Genomic DNA, 21,202 nt, shown 5'->3' on the forward strand with positions numbered 1-21,202 from the left:
GACCAAACATAGGTTCTTAAAATGTCGAGGTACAAAGAAATTCTAATGCATTAAATAAGACTAATAATCATACTGCAGTGAGTGTGTACAGAGTGTAAAGTTCAAGTTTGTGAATATCTACATGTTTAAACACACACGCACAGGAGTGCTTGACTTTCTCACTCATTCACAGCCTCTCCTGGTCTATCACACACACACAGACACATTTGTGTTTGTGTATGCAAACAGACCAGACAGTAAGACCAGTACAACTAGCTATAAAAGCAGTAAGTACATATGAAAGTCACACACACAGACACTCACCATAGTATCAGTGGTATGCCGCATGGATAGCCAGTGGCGAAAGGGTTACTAGTTTACTAAAAGTCATAATACTACAATAGACAAATACTCCGGGGCAAGTTAAAAGTCCTGCATTCAAAATTCTACTGGTTTTCTGTGGCTCCCCTGTTCAATTTGTCACAGGACTTCAGTGGTAAATCCCAGCAGAGATTTGCACAACTCCAACCAGAGCAGGTCCAATCAGCCACATAACTGAGAACACCTGTGTAGGTAAAACCAAAGTAACTACTCACTATACTTGTTAGATAATTGTATTGGAGTATAAAGGTTCATATTTCCCTATGAAATTTAGTGGAGTGAAAGTATAAAGCACCATAAATTGGAAATACTCAAGTAAATTACAAGTAACTAAGAATTGTTCTTAAATTGTTACTGAAGTTCAGTACTTACAATACAGGGTAAATGTACTTTTCACCACTGTGATTAATGACGATTAAGCGGATAGCTGACAGAATACAATGTACGTAATGCACTTTACATGGTGTATATCAAAGTTAATTTAAATAAACCTGCATGTCACAACTAATATTTCTCACACGTGAAATTACATTACATGTTTTGGGATTTCAAAGATCAATTAGCCAAATTCTTCAGGTCAAGAATGTAGAAATGTTAAAAGAATAAATTACTTGACTAAACCTTGTGCTTATCATAAACTGCACTACATTTAATAATGCTCTTCAAAATTAACTAAAACTAGAGGTGGCAGTAACTTGAGTTGAAACTATTAGAACAGTGGTGAAGTAAAGATTACTGCAGTAAAAACCTCTTTAAACAGGGACAGACTGTGAATGTGAAAACAAAAAAAACAAAGGACCATAAAATCAGCCCCAGTGAAGACCCAGTATTCGGGGGTTGTAGTGAGATACAGCAGAAACATGATCCTGTATTTTCTACTCTCTGACCGCTGATCCACAACGTTAGTAAGCAGAAACAGGTTTCGGTAACAGCATTCCTTAGTTTTACAAATGTGTCGAGTAATTGCAGGCTGTCTTGTTAAATTTAACAATTCAACACCTTGTTAAACATGACTAATAGCCACATTTCTGGTAGTAGGGCAGCATGCTGTGGGCAAAGTACATTAGCAGAGGTCCACAATGATCTGTTTTTACTCAGGTGACACATTGCTCATTGAACGTGACAGATATTTCAAATGAAGGATGCAGCAGCAAAGAGAAACCAAATCGACAATTTATTTTCTCTCTCCATAGGGATCAGGTCATCATGACAAACATTTACAAGAATTGTAAGGGGGACAATACTGGGAGGAGGATTTCAAATCTCCTTTGTACAAGAGAACAGATTTTAACCTGTACTTCTCTGTGTTTCACCAACTAATCCAGAGGCACTCTAATACAACGCAATACAGCAATCTCTTGACCAAGATTCAGGAAAATAATTTTAACACTGGACAGAAAGACTGAAACAAAGGAACCATCTGCTCAACACACCACGTACTGTTAATGCATGTGCTCCATAACACATCAGGAGGACCAAACACAGCACAGGGAAGAGTACAAAACTATAAAAATCAATGCATTAATGGGACAAATTGGGAAAAAAAATGAATGGAAGTGCAGAATTCAAATCATTATCTTCCAACTGCATGTCCAACATCAAAGCTGGAGATGCGACCATCTCCAGCTTTAACAGACGAGGCTTCATTGAATGTCATCTTCATTGGCAAAAACCACACGGCAACAAGCACAGCAGCTGTTGTTATTGGATGAATATTCAGGATGTATTATAATCTAAAATCCTGACTTTCGTTTGCGCTCAAGTGCAATAATCAGTCCTAACTCTGGCATCATGTACATTGTAACTATATGGCTTACAAGGTAAACAGGTCCATATAAACTAGAAAGGTACGTAGACATCTTTCAATAATCAAAACTATGGTACAGCAATATATTGGCAAAAAAACTAAAGACCTAAGTAACTTTATGTAAACAATGGTATACCACTGTACAGCTTATCCTAACATGATATTTACAGGTCAAGTTCTCTTACTAGCTAGTTCCCATGTACAGAGGGTTACATGTAAAGAAAAAACACAGGGTGATGACGTACACTGTACGTTAGGCAATTTCAACCATCCCATCAACTTGCAAAGAATTGGATTCAAAGTCAAAGAGAGGAAACCCAACAAACAGCGTTTGAATCTACAGACTTGTTGAATTACCCAATGCCTTCCTCCTCCTGTTACATGTAGAGTTATTTAAAAAGTCATACATAAGGCAAGGATAGTTAAGGAAGGTGGAGGCATCACATTCTTTGCAAGGGATTACTGATATAATAGATGGGATACAGGTTGATGGTTCTTTGGGGTAAATGCACTTTTCGAGAGTTTCACTTGTTTGTCACATAACAAAAACACATCAGAGTGCAACAAAGGGGACATGTCTAGTTCTGTCGGGAAAATGTGCAAAATCTGCTCTAAAGCAAAGTGACAGTGTTGCAAATTCTAATGTACAAGGTACTGGGAAATGTACAGGTCGTCACGATAGACGCCGCTGCAGACCCTTATTTCAACATACTGTATATACAAGGCACTAAGGATAAGATTCAAGGGCCACACGTCCAGTCTGTTAACGGCCTCCTCAGTCCGGTCGGAGTATAGGATATTTGGGTAAGAATTCTATAAGAATCACCTGCAGAGAGAAAAAAGGCAAAACTAGTTATCAGGACCACTGCAAGATGTTTAAACATAAATGTGTTAACTAGCCCCAAAACTATTAGTCAATTAATCGGCCGATAGAATATTGATCATTAAAGATTTATTTTATGGGTACTGTAGTTTCTTTAGAATTTCTTAGGCAGTGTTTTTGTGAAGAGCTTTTGGTATAAATCATGCAGAGAGACAAAGCCACGCTGTCTCCTAAATTCTGCAACTGCAATAAATGTTTTGAAGGAAACATAATGTCAACTGGATTATGTTTTCTACTAATATAATGAGGAGACAACGCTTATTAACTGAACTTATCAGTAAGATTTTCAGTGAAAACTTATTGTTTTTTTTCCAACAAAATATACAATGAGTGTGAACACAGCATTAACAAACTTTTTTATGGTTTAGATAATTTTGTTGAGTTTATAAGCAGGTGTTGATTTACACTGACATTTCCTCTGGAGATCAACTGCTTGAAACCAATGCAAGTAAATATTCATTCATTATTGGACCTAACTTTATAGCTCAAATGTAATGAATTTGTTTTGATTGAATTTGATGATAGTAAGGAATATGTGCTCTACGGAAATGTGATGTGCATTTTTCATTATTTTCTTTTTATAGACAAAACAATAATCTGCAGATTAATCAGTAATAAATATAATCGCTAGTTGCAGTTACAGTAATTTATAGCTGTTTCGTTGTGACAGCCTACTTACATATTCCATCATATTACTGCTTTCACATTTTCTTTTACTGAGTTTCCAGTGCAGTCCCAGCTGATGAGAGAAGACACAGACACAATGAATGAACATCTCTCTCACTCTCAAACACACGCATGCGTACACACACACACACACACACGCACGCACACACACACACACAAAAAGGAAAATCTGTCTGAAATTTCCCCTTCAGTGTCAGGGGAATTTGGGAGAAGAGCTGTCTGGTCTCGCTGGGGTCAAACGGTGGCCAGACACCCTGAAGAGCTTCCTTTATGCCTTTGCACAGCTACTAGCTGTAATTTGTTGCTGCGAGACAAAACAAAATTAACACAGCATTTTAGTGCTGACCTCACTGTCCTGACAGACCCCGTGCACCAAATGTGAGGCAAGCAGCTTTGAGGGACTTGTGCTGCGGCTTAAGTTTTCAAAGCAGATTAATTGTCATTATCCATCATGATAATACTCAACTTACACTGCACACTGACACAGACAATTAAGCACTTTCACACAGGTGCTATTGTGCAATTTGTTGTCTTCCTTACCTTGTGGTATAATCGGTTATTTTCCCACTCTAACAACTTCTGAATAGACCGTCTTGTCTGTTGGAACAGAAAACAATTGCATATACATTAACGCAAGTAGAAGAATACTTATTACTCAATTTTACACTTTACACATAACAGTAAACAGCCACAGTGTTAGGATTTATGGACTGAACTCCCAATTTACCAGCTAGTAATTTTCACTTTGTTGTCAGTAATTCTGAGTGGTAACACCACCTTTAAATGACACACCCTTGAGCTGGGCAGGAGAGGAGCTGTGCAGTGCAATGCGTCATTTCTGCACAGAGCCACTAATTGAACATGAGTTGTTATTACCCTCTACACTTAGACCAATATGGCTGAATTGCTGAAACAGCCCCTGAGTAATCAGCGCTGATGTAAGGGAGAGTAAAAAGGTCCAACTTGTGTCACAGGCAGTCTGGGACTTACTCTCTTGTTGAGGCAGATAACAGGCCATAGACTGCAGCCAACTGTACAGCAACAACACAGGCAGCCGCAAAGAAGCCACTTCACATTCACAGGCAAGTTCTTCTTCAAACAAGCATTCACCCTACTGATGCTGGTTTTGAATTCCTCTGGCGCTACCTAGAAAAAAAAAGAGAAATGAGGGATCTGTGCACCAAAATCAACAATTCCTAGATGTAATTTTTATCAGAAAATTTAAACATTAAGCAAAAAGCTTAGAACAAAGGGGAGTAAGACAATTCAAGTGTTTCTTGGTGGTGCTGACATGAAAGATTCCTAATTGCTCAAAGGAAACTTGTGCACAAAGATCAAAGAGCTTTAGAAAACCAACAGGTAGATATTTGCAGATGTTGTCCAGAGATGAGATGACATCTCTAAATACTATGGCTCTGACTTGCTAACCAAGCTCTAGACTGTTCAGGGCAAGGACAGACTCAAAAGAGAGATAAGCTCAGTGCCTGTGGCAGCGCCGGCCAAACAACTTGAATGGATGCTCATTCCTGGCTGAGTCTGTACGCCATAAAACAGGGGTCGTAATCTTTTATGACAGGATGCAAAGGTCTCTTTGCAAACAGCCAAAGACCTCAGAATAAAGCCCAGCAGGGCCTGATCTGCACCCTTCAATCATCATAATTGTGACCTCATCCATCACGTCACCCTGGGTCACAATACTGAAGGTACTTTTTATTGCCCCACACTTCCCTCGGCCTGCTCTTACCCCTGCAGCCTTTTTGTGTTTCTGCGTCTGACCCAGGAAGCTTTTCTTTCTTGTCTACGACCGAGTCTTCATTTCATTATTTTATCACCTGGAGTTGGACCCTCCAAAACACTGGGGTCCCCGTCAACTGAGCCCCATAGACAGCTTACTCATTTACAGAGCTGGACAGCAGCACATTCAGCCTCTTTTCTATGCACTGTGGTGCATTACTTGAAATGCATCGCCATCACATCACAACAACTTGGAGAGGTTTGAATAGGCTGGTTTGGGGAAGTTGGAGCTGTTAAAGACCCAAAAGAACAATAGAATCACTGTGGTTTTAATTGCTTAATTCTTCCCACTTGGAACTGAACAGAAAGCAGCCTGCAAGACTAAAATACAAGAAAACTAAAAAGCAACTGTACCTTTCCCGTGAGAACAGAGGGAAATTCTGTGTCAAATCTGTTGCTCAGTCCAAACCTGAGAAAAGGAAAAAAAAATCAAATGTGATCACTGATATACTATTAAAAATATATAAGTACAAAATCTGTCATTATTATAAATGTAATGAGAACAAAAGCAATCTACAGCAAGAGCAGAAATATATTGTTAGATTACATGATGAGACATAACATGTTTATTCAAAAATTATTCATTCAGCACAATTCTTTTTAATATAAGTTAACTTTATGAGAAGGGGGGCATTAAATCACACTCAACTACAAAACAATGACACAGTAAACACTTATTTCTACTGCAGACCTTCATGTAATGAGAGTAAAGATGCAGGAGTCCAAGTGACGAAGTTGCATCACAAAACCAACCAAAGCAGTACAATAATTAATAATTATTTAATAATTAATTATTTTATACCATTATATCATTTTATACCATTTTTATACCATTATCATCAATAAAAATCACTTCAAGTCAAACATGCCAAAAATAATTACAAACAAATTATAACTAGGATGATAAGCTTACACTCCCAAGCTTCCAATAAGCCATTGGTACTTGACATTCATATGCATATTGTGTGATCACTCCCTGGAAATTAAATCAATGGGCATATTATCCTTGCATTCATATTATTAACTATCCAATTACAGAAACACAGTTTATATGTGCCATATCGTCACAGTTTATCTGCAGTACTGTGCAAATGTTTTAGGCACTTCAGATGTTTAGATTGTCATCCATCACAAAATACTATTCATGGTATTATTTCTGAAAGCATCCTCACTTTACTTATAGGCCCTAGAAGTTTTGCACAGTACTGTATATATACAGGAGTGTAACCTGATACAAGTGGGCAGGGATACAGTTTCATCTTTTTCTGCAGTTCTCAGTGGGCACATTAGCAATGCTGAATTTGCCATTAGTTGCTTACAAAGCAGCTTGACAACATGTCCCCTGATAATATTTTTTCATGTATTTATCTTTCCTAGGAGGTTGTTCATGTTCATATGACTTGACAAAGTTCAATAATAATAATACCCATGAGAACAGTAAGAAATGGGATTATGTTTTAAAATTGATACCCTTTTCTTATTAGCATCCACGTGCAGGGATGGTAAAGGAGGCAAAGAAAGCTGATTCAGAATCTAGTCAAGTTAATGTTATGGTGAAAGTGAGGAGATATCTGACAATGATGACAGTGCTGAAAATTTCAGGTTTTCCAATTTGTTATGACAAGACTAACATATTTCATCAAACTGGAGAGCTAACATGCGTTAAGGTTTATGCTCCACTCTAGGACTGCAACAATAAGTCCTTTAATCGATTAGTCCAAAGACAAAAAAATCTGCAACTAGTTTGATATTTGATTAAATGTTTAAGTAACTTTCCTCAAATGTGAAGGCTTGATGCCTTGGTTTGTCATATGTGATCATAAACTCAATATCTTTTTTGGACTGTTGGTCGAATAATACAAGAAATCTGAATACACCTCTTTGGGCTGTGGGAAATTATATCGGCCGAAATGTACCTAGCTAGTCACTGGCAACCTCATGTAAACAATGGTGAAAAATGTCTTAGTCTTCATTGGTGAAGTTGTGCTGACTTGGCAGATACCTTAACTGTGGTGGAGGAAGTATTAAAAACCTTTACTTAAGTAAAAGTATTAGTACAGCAATGTGAAAATACTCCATTACAAGCAAAAGCCCTGCATTTACTAATGTACTTAAGTAAAGGTACATAAGTACCATCAGCAAAATGTAATGAAAGTATCAAAATTAAGAGCAAAAGTAACTGATATATTATCATAGCCCCTCCAAAATGTCACCAGATAAATCTGAGGGGTTGTGGGGAGAGAAGTAGGAGAGGAAAAAAGAAAAATCAAAGCTCTGTTTAACAAAACTATTTTCATTTTTTTTCCTCAAAGATTTACTTTTTGTGAATACTGGATAATCTTACCTCTTTGGGCTTCAAACTGTTATCTCAATAAACTCATCTGAGGGGTTTAAAGTGGAAATTACCCTTTGGTGGGACTCCTGACAACTCGTATCTCAAACCTGCAACATCTGACATCTGTAACACAGGGCTCCAAGAGTTAGGACACTTAACTAGAAAATCTTATCTAGCTGCAAGTATTTTCATTATTGATTAATCAGATGATTATTTTTTCGATTTGTTGCTGTTGTTCAGTCAATGAAATATGTTAAAAAATGTCCATCACATCTTCACAGAGCCAAAAAATATAGGTTAAAATCTCTTGCTTTACTCAACCAAAAGTTCAAATACCCAAAATATTTTGTTTACAACAATATATGCCAAAGGAAAGTCCAAATACCCCAAAATATTTAGTTTACAAACACACATGAAAAAGAAAAGAATAGAATCCTCCCATTAGAGAGGCTCGAATCAGAGAAAATTTAGCATGGTTTCACAATTTTTGCTTGAAAATTGACTGAAACAATTAATCAATTATCAAAAAAGCTGCTGATTATTTTTCTGCCAATTGACTTATAGACTAATGGTTTCAGCTCTACAAGTAACCAGTAACGACAGCTGTCAAACAAATGTAAGAAGTGGAGTACAAAGTAGAATGTTTCCCTATTAAAAATTAGGAATAGAAGTATAGATTAGCATAAAATGAAAGTACAAGTACCTTAAAAGTTTACTTAAGTACAGCACATGAGTAAATGCACTTGGTTACTGTTCACCACTGTTTAATAGTATCTGTCAGAGACATTGCAACACTTGTCTGTTCGGTGATAACGTTAGTCACAGACTTGTAGCTTAAGGTACATCACATGTAAACTTGCCTTCCAATGCCTATCAGTTGCTGGACTACCACGTTTATGGTTGTCATGGGGACATAGAACTGTTAGTTTCTATCGTAATAATGCTCCGTTCGGGGGCAAACCGTTTATCCCCATGTCACAACATATGGCTAACCGTCAGTTGTTGTGATTTGCGTTAGCTCACAGGCTAGCATCAGCTAAACAGGCTAAGGATAACAAAGCGACACTCGGACAGACAGGAGCGACAAACACGGCTCTGCTTACACTGTAATGTGCCCAGCCCCTCGCATAACCACGGGCTCCGGACAGTATCTGGGCAAGTGTTCCTCGCTCACTACGTGCTCATCCTCTTCGTCTTCTAACTCATAAATGGTATCAAAGTCCGCCATGTTGGGTAGTAAGACGCTCATGACGTTTCCCACGGTGCCGCGCACGGACGCTCGAGCGGGAGCGCGGAGCACGAGTTGTTAAAGAGCGACCATCGCCCCTATGTGTTCAAACCTGGTTCAAACCCTAGCAGTCAAGTCTCACTCACTTTGTAGAATCAAGTAGAAAAATGTCAGATTAACTTTTTTTCAGAATATTTAAAATGATAAATTCTGCACTCAGAATTTGGGATATTCAGGTAACTTATAAAACACAAACCAGCTGAAAGGCAAGAGAAGTCAAGAAGCCAGTCTTGCCACCCGATAATTAAGCTAACATGTCACCTAAACTAATTAGACTACATTGAGCTAAAAACATGCTTTAATCTGCTTTTTTTGGTTAGGACGGGCCTAAAACCAACCAAGATTACTACTTGTACTATTGAAGTCTACAGACAGCTTCCATGAAACATTTTGATGTACAAAATGTAGGATGAATTCACGACATTCCTAAAAAAAAAAATAGGCCTAGCTAGCTACTGTGCACCTGAGTGTTGTGTATAATGTGTTGAATGGAATAGCAAAAACAGGCTATTATGCTCTGAATATCATGGCTGTTTATTCGTGGACTCCTATACAGCTGGTTGGTTTTTAAAGTGTGCAAAGCATGGCGACTTCGGAGAGAACTGACAACAAACCAGCATAGACAGCACAATGTGAGGGGTTTATGTGATTCCTGTTTGAGCTTTGGGAAAGATGCCTGGAAATAGAGTTCCCTTTGGATTATTCCAGTCAAAAAGCAGATGCATTGAGTTGATCAGTAGGCCTGTAATATCATCTCTGGAAAACGATGTGTAGCTGCAAATCTAGGCCATATTTATTCTCACTGGTTTGATAGACCTGTGTGCTTGGATTTTTTTTGATTTTTCAGCAGTATTATCAGGAAAATGCAATTGACTAATTGCCAACTGTATAAAATGTGTTATGGTGTTTAAACTAATTCCCCTGAAATGGACATCTTGAGGTGCTTTACTTGTTTTGCACCTACATTGCTTCGTTATTGCATGCAAATGTAACCCAAACTTTGCAAAACCAAAAATCGGAAATGAGGAAAACGACAGGTGTACTGCAAAAAAAACATTTTATTTACATTATGAAAGTTGCCATCAAACGACCGCTCTACCCGTATCATTACCAGCTGCTCAATTGTGCTGTTACAATTGTGCTGAAAAACGTGTGAAAATGATTTGTCAAGTCAAAGCACTTTGTCCAGTGTGACGTGAGCTACATACAATCCAGTATAAAACTTCCTTTGAAAGGTCCCTGAATTTTCATTTTATTCACAAACACATACACTTCATTGCATACAAAAAAAGGATATTTATATCTTATTAACTCACAAACAATTTAAAGCTTTTAAGTTTGAAACACGTCGATTTTTTCGTTTTTTTCATCCCCACGTTATTAGAACTATTCTATAAAAAGCAATATTTCAAGAGCCTCCAGCATTTTGTTGCTATGAATTAAACGTTTATCCACAGCTTTGTGCTTCAGGACGTGAGTTCAGATCCTCTGGCTGCCTATCAAGTGTCCTGTCAGCGTGTAGGAGTGCTCAGTTATGTTACATGGTCCAGAGGGTGAACTGTTTTACTGAGTCACAGTCACTTGCTGTATATTCCTGATAGATGGCAAGGTGTTCATTCCCTGAGGGGGGTACAGAGAGCCGTGGATGTCTGTGGGACTGAGGGACCCGGGCACCGGCAGAGGGCTTACTGAACCCGGGTCACTATGCACAGACCCCCCGCTGCCGTCAGACTGACCCATCTTCTTCTTTATCAGTTTCCTCTCCTTGGCTCTGCGGTTCTGAAACCAGATTTTCACCTGAAAAGGCACAAAGAAAGTTCAATTAAATAAATGTTTCCGGGTATGTGCCACCTCCTTTAAAGTGAAACAAAACAAATCATTATAAATAGATAAGTCTAGATTGGAAATAGAAAATAATTAATGACAAAAATTAAGCTTGTATAATCTCTCATTATAAATAAAATAAAATGCATATAATAGGATACATAAAAATAGATAGGCTTAAATAGGAAATTATTAATGAATAACAATATTAAATATATTTTTGGCGTGTACTACCCAGTTTAATCTGATATTCCTTACTAAAGTAAAATAAAACCCTTATAAATTAGTAAGCCTAGATAGAACTTAACTTCATTAAACAGTAACTGATAACAACAATAATGATTAAATGGGATATTTTTTAGGTCTAAGCTAGTCTTTTATAAATAAAATAAAATAGAAAATAAGTAATTCAAATAAAATAAAATGCCTATTAACAGATACATAGGACAAGTAGTAGTAGCTCATGAATGATAAATACAATAATAAATATAGGCTAGGTGTAGCATAATGAATACATTTCCACAATTTCTTGTTTCTTGGTGTGATTTCAAAATAATAGAAAATAAATGTGTATACACCATGGGCAAATATAATTAGAAAGATCAGGAAAATTATAACCAATATAATATTTTCTTTATGGGGCTTTAATGATCGAAGAATAATTCGTTGATTTAAAAAAAAACAAAAAAACAAAACAAAAACAAACAAAAGACAATTGGCTATATCAGGGGTTTAGATAGGACTATAAATATATCCAAGGCAGTTATCACTAATGAAAAAAAAATGAAATAATGACGTTTTCTATAGGCTTCATTTTGTAAGTTACACATGTGAAAACAAGCCTATGTGGTGTGCTCTCATGCTCATACATAGCAGGCTCTATGTATGACATATGTAAAAATGATTTATTGCATCCATCTGCGATGAAAACAAACCAGGCACAAGTATTTCATTCGACATACCTGTCTTTCCGACAGACCGAGGTTGACAGCCAGTTCAGATTTCCTCCTGATGGTGATGTATCTGTTGAAATGAAACTCCTTCTCCAGCTCCAGTCTCTGATGGTCTGTGTATACTACCCTGTATTTCTCCTTCGTTCTCGTTTTACCTGTGAAGGTGACAAAAGAAAACCCAAAACACAGCGTGAATATTTTGCTTGTCCGTTTCTAGGATCATCTGCCAGCAGCCAAGTGGCTGAACTGGAAGATTTACACAGAGCGGGCTGCATGCCAGGACCGGCCTATCTGCACACAGCATCTTTTTTAGCTGTGTCTTAAATCCACATCTCTTTGCTTTATCTACACATACGCAAATTGAGCTTTTTGATCTTGCTTTGATGACAACTGTAGAACAGTGAATTTCAAACAGCCACGATTCAGATCCTGCACTGACAAGTTAAAAAGAAACACTCGACACAGGAGATAATAGAAGTATCTGCACTTTACGTTAAACACCTCCCGACAGCATGTAGTTTACATTACATTTGTTAGACCAGTTTTACAATTTTATAGGCCTGTGTGAGTGCGTGTCTAGTGTTACTGTTAGAAAACAAATGTTTGACAGTGACAAATCATTTCCAAATAAAAAGAAATAGTGATGGACACTCATATTCCTAACATAAATACAGCCTGAATTAATTTTAATGAATCTATGTTAGTGTAAAATAGTTGCGCTGTTTTATTTTAGGGCACATAATTTCATAGTATTCGATTTGAAACTGTAATTTACGCCACTGTTAAGACATACAGTAGGTATAGCTCCACGTTTGAGACATTAGCTGTGAAAAACCCCACTCTTTCCGGCAATATAACTCTTGGAGAGGAAGAGAGGTTGGTGCATATCAAAGTGAAGAGGTGTTGAAAGCAAAGGCCACTGCCTGGATATGACGGATAACACTCAAAACACCAAACAATGTGACAGGAAAGTCGACCTCACATCTCCAGGAATAATGACATTAACATCACAACTGGGCCTGGCGCCGATTGCTCACACCTTTTTTTATTTTTTTATTTCCACCACAGAAGAGAATACAGTAGACTGGGCTGCTGGCCTTCAGACCATCTTAACCATCACAATTATGAGATGTGGAAATTATTAATGGATATATTTAACTTCTTTCTGCTGCTAGTCTGATCTAAATGTATTACGTTAAATAGGCTTTTATCAATTATAGACTAGTAATACTCTCATTCTCATTTTACCCTTGTGTTATCTTAAATGGAGAGAGCCCGCATAAGGCAAGTGTCACAGAACCAGTTTCCTTCTTATGCATTCTTAAGCACTTTCCTTTTTTTAAATTTTTTTTTTAATTACATTTCCCCAATATTAAGTTTGACCCATTGACCCTCCGCTCTTGTTTTCAATTAAACATGTTCGATAATTAATTTAATTTTTAGTGACATGGAACTGCCAGAAAAATAATTAAAACGCGTAAAATTAGGTGAGACTCAAAGAAAAGCAAAAACTCTTACACGCGCAAAAACTGTTTTTCATGCAACACCGAGGGAAGCGCTTCAGCGTATCGAATAACATAATTTTGACCCAATGTTTGGGATGATGGACTCACCTGTAGAAGATGATTGCGCAGTTTTACTCATCCACTGGTATGAATTGCGTCTTTCTCTATCTGGAGATAGTTGTGCAACGGTAACGTTGTCCGGCGGCGGCTGTAACACCGCAGATCCTGGAGGATGCATGTGAGTGTACTCAGAGGAGCAGTAAGGAACCTGTCCAGGAGAGGAGTTGTTCATGGGTGTAGGAATAGTATTAGGTGGTCCCAGACTATATGCGCCCCAGTCCTCTCGTGGGGCGCCATATGTAGGTCCCCAACTCCCTGCAGACTGTGCGTGCGTATCCATGTTTGGCACATGATGGTATCCAGTAAAGTCGGGGTACTGTGGTGTAGAAACAAAATTCTGTGGAGGCAGATTGATGCTCGATCTTCTCACTGGCCCTTGGTGATACATGCCGCTTTCTTTATCCAGTAGGTATCCCACATACATGATTTGTACAAAAACAATTAAAAACAGCAAAAACAGCAGAGGGGATGATGTGGCCTGTTTTAAGGCGACATTGCTGCCCTGTAACTGTTAAAAAAAACAATCCTGCTTTTTATAGTCCAGAGAGGTTCCCCAAGTTTGAAATGCGACGTAGTTCCAGTCTGTCTCCAGTCTCACATGATGTGGCTCTGTTGACAAGATGGTAAAGGTATACTAAGGCCTGTCTGACGTCAGCCAACTCCTCAACTCTTGGATATTTGCATCCAAATGAGAGTGACCGGTGCTGCCGGCCCAGCTGTCCCCTCGCGCCTGTCCTGTATAGCGCGTCATCACCTGACAGTCGGCCTATCCTGAACATGAGTTCTCCCCTCCGTGAATACATTAACGCCGCGGCCTATCAGCTGCACACGCTGCACGAACCGGCAAAAAGCCCAGCTAACACGTGCACAAATGCATTAAGCAAGCAAAAAAAAAAAAAGATCTGTGCGTAATTGCGCATAGATACGTTTTGTTATACAGGACTTTATTCAATTTCTCGTGACAATTCATTTCGCTTGAGCCTATAATAGTGGAGTATAGTTGTAGAAGTTTAACTTTCCCAACAGACGATCCATCATGTTTAAAAACCTGTCATAGGATTCAGCTGTTTCCGACCACGCTTCACGCTGAATCCCGTTTTATTTCAGATATTCACTTGCAAACGAGGTGCAAAGTACGAGAGACTTTTTTTCTCCAGAAGCAAGCCGGACCTTTAGTATTCCGTGTTCACACCTAAAGGTCGCACTTCACAGCTAATTCCGGTTACAAGGAAACTCCAACAACCCCCCCTGTGACAAACAGCGGCCTGCCACACATCAGTCACCGCTGTCTCCTGCAATTTACACTCAACTTAGTTTTCTTTTTCTTTCCTGCTTAGTTTTTAATGTCAAATGTGTGTCACGGCTCTCGGGGAAATAACGGCACGATTCAAGATCTGAGTTTTAAAAACACATTTGGACACAGTCAGCCAGATCCTTCAGTTAATATAGGCTACTGCCACATTTAGGCCAAACAGGCTCATTCAGCTTCAGAGACAACAAACTCACTGAGCATAAATTTGAAAATGTCAGACGTGTTTAGGATTATTTTTTCAATGCACTTTTCTTAAAAAGAAAAATCAAGAATTCACTTTTAAATATAAATCTGAGCTGCAATCTTGTGTGTATCATTACATTTGGATAACAATATACGCACTTCAGAGGAGCACACTTCTTTTAATTTCTTATTATTCTCCTGCAGGTGTCCGAGGACTAATTTAGCAGAGTTGTCTAATTGGCTTGTCTGAAAGTACGATGCAAAGTCATAAACGCTGATGGGTTTCACTGAGGCGTCTGTTTATCGACCAGAAAATATTTATGAGACAATGTAATGATGGAGGTGACCTTTGACAGTCCACGGCCAGCCACTTATGTGATTTATACACAGTTTAATAGGCTCTCCTGGCTGTCACTCAGCTGTCTGTTTATAGAGGATCCTGTTAAGTATCAAGTATGACACGTTTTCTTTTGCTTTTTTGGGGGAACTTCAGCAGAGACTTTACTCTGTGGTGTGGAACAGTCACAATCACCAGTTTAAATAAATAAAAAACACATTTCTCAGGGAATTTAAACAGTTTCCTCTCACAGGAATTTTCATATTTGCAGTATAAAGCAGTTTATTCTCAGGGTGGTGGAGTCCAGGAATTCTGTTCATAAAGACTTCATGGAAAAGTTGGTAAGGAAACAGGTCAGGCCTTTTGAGAGGAGCGGACTCATTGAATCACCTCTGTAGGAATTACAAGGTTTTCTCATGTCTTTTATTACTACATTCGGTGGCTTAAGAAGTTTTCTTTTATGACGGTTCCCAGGCCTTTGCCATCCATCTTCAGACTTGGTTGCATCTCTACACTGTCTTTGCACTGAGGTTGCTTTGTTTTGTCCTGTGAGCTCCACAGCCTGAAAACTGTTGAGTCAGACTCGCTGCTGCCCTCCTGTGGACTGCTGCAAACTGGTGACTAATGAAATCTGTACGACCACACACCGGATTATTTACCTCAAGAGGGCAGCCTCTACCCACTAACATTACTGTAAATGACAGTAGTATTAAGTAAGTCAGAGTATTTCATTATACAGAATAACATGTGACACATGACAAGGAGTTACTGTAATAATCTACAAACTACAAGGACTGTAATATTTTCTTTAGTAAAAATTTAATTAGACAATAAGTAGTTCTGTCTTCAGGAAACATCCTAATATACATTATGTTTTATCCTCAAATGCATTTCGAGGCACCTCTTGTTGAACTTAGGAATACACAGAACATACAAATGAAAGTGAAACCAAATAAGTTATCATGAATGATGGCCTGGTAACACTTCACTTTAACTTCTGCTTTATTCACAAAGGGATTATAACTCATTATATCGTCATTGTAAGCAGATGTAAGGACATTTTAAGTGTTTATTACCGTAATTTGCTGTATTTGTCAACAGTCATAACAGTTCCCATGAAGTGTGTATTTTAGTATATTGTCGTTTATTATGTATCTACACATCAGTCTCCACTTATAGGAGACATTGTCCAATTACATCTGCTCACAGCTACATTACACTGTCATAAACTATTTATTAAATGTGTTTATTCTGCTGATAATTTAAAGTAGTGTTACCAACAATGATGATGTGTGAGGAAGAGTCATTTAAACAGAAAAATCTTCTCATCTTTTCTTGCCACATTTGTTGTTTCAAACTGGATGATTCTGCTCATACTTACTTTGTGATACAGGCCGACCAGTAGTTTGTGTGTTTGTATGTTTTCTTTTGGTACATTCACCTCACAAGGCTCAACTCCTCATGTTGCTCTCCCCTTTCTCAGGTTTTGAAGTTTCTGTTTCAGATGATTCTTGCAACATCCTCATGAATAATGAGTAATCTTACAGTAAGAGGAAGAGAAAATGTTTTATGTGACTTTTGAAGAATTGAGTCCTGACATTTAGTTGCTGACTGACTGTACCACAGTTGTTTTTCTCACATGTCACATGCAGATGAGTTGGAGTTGAGTGCAGGGTATATATAGTAAATGTGGTAGTGTGTCATCGGGACTTCTGTCACACAGTGTCTTAATTCTTCTGGTTTTTGGTTTTCAGTTTCCAGGGAAGCCGCAGTCTATGACATAATCGCCACAGCCGGATATTCAACAAGAACAGACTTGTTCACGGTTATAGATGCAATCAAGCTCAGTGTCAGAAGAATAAAATGTGAAGTGTATTTCAAGTTGGATCTTGCCTTTTAAATCATAGATGAGGTTTAACAGTAACCCTGATAGTGAGGTCTTAGCAGCTTTGTCACATTTTGTTTTTTGATTGTCTGTTAAGGTCTCTAGTGTTTGGTTCAATTTATATATATTCTACTATCTTACCCTTTCACTGTAAAAGTCTAAAATGTGTCCTGTATATCAAATTCCTAGTGTATTGTGCTTTTGGTTTGAAGCACTGTATAGTCCATGTACAAGCTGCATGTTTGGTCACTAGATGGCGCAATTGAGCTGTCATAGATAGATAGATAGATAGATGGATGGATGTGTGAATGTGGGAAATCAGCAGAGTTTTTTCTTCCTCAGTATCTATGATGTTGCACAGATGTACAGCTGAAGACTGACAAGCTGACGTTGATACTTTCCAGGATGTTTTAGAGGTTCATGCTGGGTTTTCTGGCTCCGATCCAACTGCTCTGTAACACTAATCCGACAGAAAAACGTACACAAATTGTACAAGCCTTGAAAAAGCACAATCCTAGAGCTACATCAGACAGAAATCATAAATTATTATTCTGGTTCTCTTGTCTTTGCAGGATGTACACCCTGGGGTCTGCTTGACCCTGTCCACCATGGCGCACTTGACCTCTCGCAGTTGTTTAAATGAGTCTCATCTCGTATTTTCTTGCTCTCTGGAACTGTTGTCCAACATCTTATAGATTCTCAGATTGATTGGTCTGGAGAGCCATGCGTTCATTTGGAGTGATGTGAGCGATCAGTGCAGTTTTAACAGATGTGCAACACCGAATGCACTTTGCAAATGATATAACAGAATTACTCAAATTTCTCATTCAAATAAACAAAGTAAGAAAAGTTGCCTCTTTTCCTGAGCTCAGCACACTGTAGTGTGCATGTAGAGAATCAGTGGATCAGTGACAGTTGGTGGAGAAGCAGCCCAAGAATTCAGTTTGTTGCATAACTTCACTGATGTTATTCAAGTGGCCACAGCGCTCAGCAGGAAAGGAGGTAAAACAGGACCATCTGCTACTATTTTTAGAGAAACTGCCTGCATGGCTGACACACAGGCACCGATCCTTGTTGGTTTGTCATCTTTAATGTGAAACACATGTAAATGCTGCAAACACAAGTCATGTATTTGGATTAATTTATTCAGGATATGACAGAAATAGATGTTGGCAAGATTGTGAAAAATGTTTGTGCTTACGAGCTGTTATTGCTTTGCTTGAGAGTGAACATTTTTTACATCCTGGGGGCAGGGGTGTTGAGGAATTCAGGAGGGGGGGTGGGGGGGGTGGGGTGGAAACATCATCATGTGAAGGCCCAACACGAAGAAACATGGATAAAACATTTACATAACTTTTTAATTTGATTTAAAACCCGGATAGGCACAGACTATGGTGTTGTACCGTAAACGTTTTTTAAAGAAAAAGAAAACATAAAAACAAACTACACACAGTTCTGCTTGACACAGCAAACAACCGAATCCCAAGAAAAAAACGATCTGAAATTCCTTCATGTATGGTAACCCACGCCACATAGTGCCACTGCAAATAAGTTGTAGTGCAGAAAGGATGAGATGAGGCCAGACTGCCAGACATTTGTAAACTGCTGGTGGCAGCAAACAGGAGGTTCTGATGTCCCGCATATGGACTTGTTGAATGGATTTCAGTTCACCAAAAGTAGCCACAGAGCAGCCGTGGTTGGGGGAAACAGAAGCCCGTCAGCGACTCAAATGTCACAGAAAGGCATTAACACAAAAAAACATGCAGCTCTGAGCTCCATAATAACCCTGTTCACATTAATGATACCGCTGTGATCGCTGCATTTTTCCCAGGCCTTCCTGGTGTATGAGCACTCTACACACCCCTTACCCCCCACCAGAGGGGTTACACAATGGGGGCAAGTGAGTGAGCTGGTTTCACCGCACTTTTGCCTTTGAATGGGCATTGATGAATCTGAAGGCTCCCAAGGGTGCAGGGCTGACATAGTTTTGTTGGTGTTCTCTGGAAACTATTTGAAGTCAGTAAATGCTCTTATCAGATATATGTAGGCTCTGTGCAGCTGGTGTTAGCCCTGAACTATATGGAAGCAGGAGGTGATCAGCGGCCTTGAGCTTATCTGATATAAGTCTGATTTCTGTTTGTCATCAGTGAACAAACGGGGAACAACCAGAGAATGAACACATGCTATGAATAAAGTCAACATTTCTATTTTCCTCCACTGATATCCCAGCCTGTCAAATTCAAATCCAGACCGACAATACAACCCATCTGATGTTTTCATACACAGTGTTTTAAAGAGATCCAGTAAAGTCCTGTTCTTGCTAATGCACAGCACGTGATTTAGTCAAGCACAAACAAATGATTCATTTTAATTTCCCGACATGAGTTATGGTTCATGAGCAGTTTATTTCGCCACACCAACAGCACAGCTCAAGGAGTGGCAATGTCAGTCTGTCTGTCACCAGCTTTTGTTCAGACTGAAAAGATCTCAACAACTACTGGATGGATGGATTCTGCCCAGAGAATGACTCCTGCTCGCTTTGGTGGTTTGGTGGTTGAAGTTGACTTTTGTGATTTTGAGCGAACTGTCTCAACAACTATTGGATGGAAACAACTTGGTTCATGACCAAATACCTGCAAAATAATTACATTCCCTTCAGCTTCAGCAGTTGTTTAAGTGCTCATTTGCAGATATTAGTGTGCTAACACACTAAACTAAGATGGTGCATATGATAAAAAAAAAAAAAAAAAAGACATATCTGACAGTGTAGATGCAGATCCCCATCTTAACCACAAAGGCTTCTGGACACCCCCAACTATATTTAACTCACTGTGGCTGTGTAAAAATGAATCACATTAATAGTACACATGACAATACATCAACCTGTTGTTGATCTGTTGTTTGTTTTTTCCTTTCACCCTCTGACCCACAGTGGTGCTGAGGCTCGTTACAGATAGAGGTCTTTATTTAGCTATATGTGTTGTTGACCCGGCCTTTTACTGAGGTGGACTGAAGTCAGGTGTTTGACTGTGACAGTATCCGGCTCATTGTTCTGCATTTAGGTGAGAGGCGCGGATGTGGCATACCCACCATTCACCTTCTTGGGCAGGGGTCTGGGAATAGCATTGTGTGGCCATTTATATGGAGAGGTGGGCTTTGTACTGTTTGGTCAATGGTCTCAAATCAGTTTATGATAGGAATTCAAGCTGCACAAATTCAGTTGGATTCCGGATGTTTTTTTGGCAAAGTTTCAGAGGTTCCCTGAATTCATTAACTTGTTCAGTGATTGACGGAGTGTTTTGCAGCTCGGTTTGCTCTGGAAAGAGGCTGGGGGGGGGGGGGGGGGGGATTAGTGACATTGGCCTGGTCAGAGGCGGCTGTGGTTCAGGAGGTAGAGCGGGTCGTTCAGTAATCAGGAGGTGGGTGGTGCGAGCCCCGGCTCCTCCAGTCCACATGTCAAAGCGTCCAAATTGCCCCTGATGTGTCACCAGTGTGTGACTCTACATGTGTGATAAACAAAGCGCTGTGTGTTTATGAACTGGCTTTACTGAAGTCTCTTCGCTCCTCTGGTGACAGATTTATGCTCCTCTCTCCCATGTTTCATTAGTAATACGTCTGATCACAGAACAATGATGGGAAGTTATTTAGGTCATGGGATTGTAATTTACAGTATGTAAGGCTCTGTATTTAATGTAATGCTATGTGTTTCTCACCTGTTGGTTTGCTCTTTATTAGTGACAATTATTACTTATAATGTACAACCACTACTAAGGCTACTGTCCTGTGTAGAGCCAAGGACAGTATGCGGTGACTGATGGACTGATTAATTATAAGGGAAAAAATATAACATTTAAAACACAGACAGGAGTGATGTTCTGCAAACTATAGTGTCCATGTCCACGCCCTCCCAGCATGAATTTACAAGACAC

The 21,202-nt window shown here is 38.9% G+C and overlaps 2 protein-coding genes across 2 annotated transcripts; both read right to left on the minus strand.

Moving 5' to 3' along the window:
* Nucleotides 1–1,521: 1,521 nt before the first annotated feature.
* On the minus strand, nucleotides 1,522–9,115 carry LOC111232612 (cysteine-rich hydrophobic domain-containing protein 1-like). Its single transcript, XM_022760201.1, has 6 exons — nucleotides 8,970–9,115; nucleotides 5,886–5,940; nucleotides 4,728–4,883; nucleotides 4,278–4,334; nucleotides 3,730–3,789; nucleotides 1,522–2,993 (listed from the first exon to the last, which is right to left on the minus strand). Exons 1-6 carry the CDS (start codon nucleotides 9,113–9,115, stop codon nucleotides 2,943–2,945), a joined length of 525 nt encoding a protein of 174 aa, XP_022615922.1. The 3' UTR covers nucleotides 1,522–2,942.
* A 1,602-nt stretch (nucleotides 9,116–10,717) lies between these two features.
* On the minus strand, nucleotides 10,718–13,980 carry cdx4 (caudal type homeobox 4). The gene is made up of 3 exons (XM_022760389.1): nucleotides 13,545–13,980; nucleotides 11,941–12,086; nucleotides 10,718–10,951 (listed from the first exon to the last, which is right to left on the minus strand). Exons 1-3 carry the CDS (start codon nucleotides 13,978–13,980, stop codon nucleotides 10,718–10,720), a joined length of 816 nt encoding a protein of 271 aa, XP_022616110.1.
* Nucleotides 13,981–21,202: the final 7,222 nt, after the last annotated feature.

Source organism: Seriola dumerili, unplaced genomic scaffold, assembly GCF_002260705.1.
Source record: "Seriola dumerili isolate Sdu_G_001 unplaced genomic scaffold, Sdu_1.0 BDQW01000331.1, whole genome shotgun sequence".
Classification (NCBI taxonomy): domain Eukaryota; kingdom Metazoa; phylum Chordata; class Actinopteri; order Carangiformes; family Carangidae; genus Seriola; species Seriola dumerili.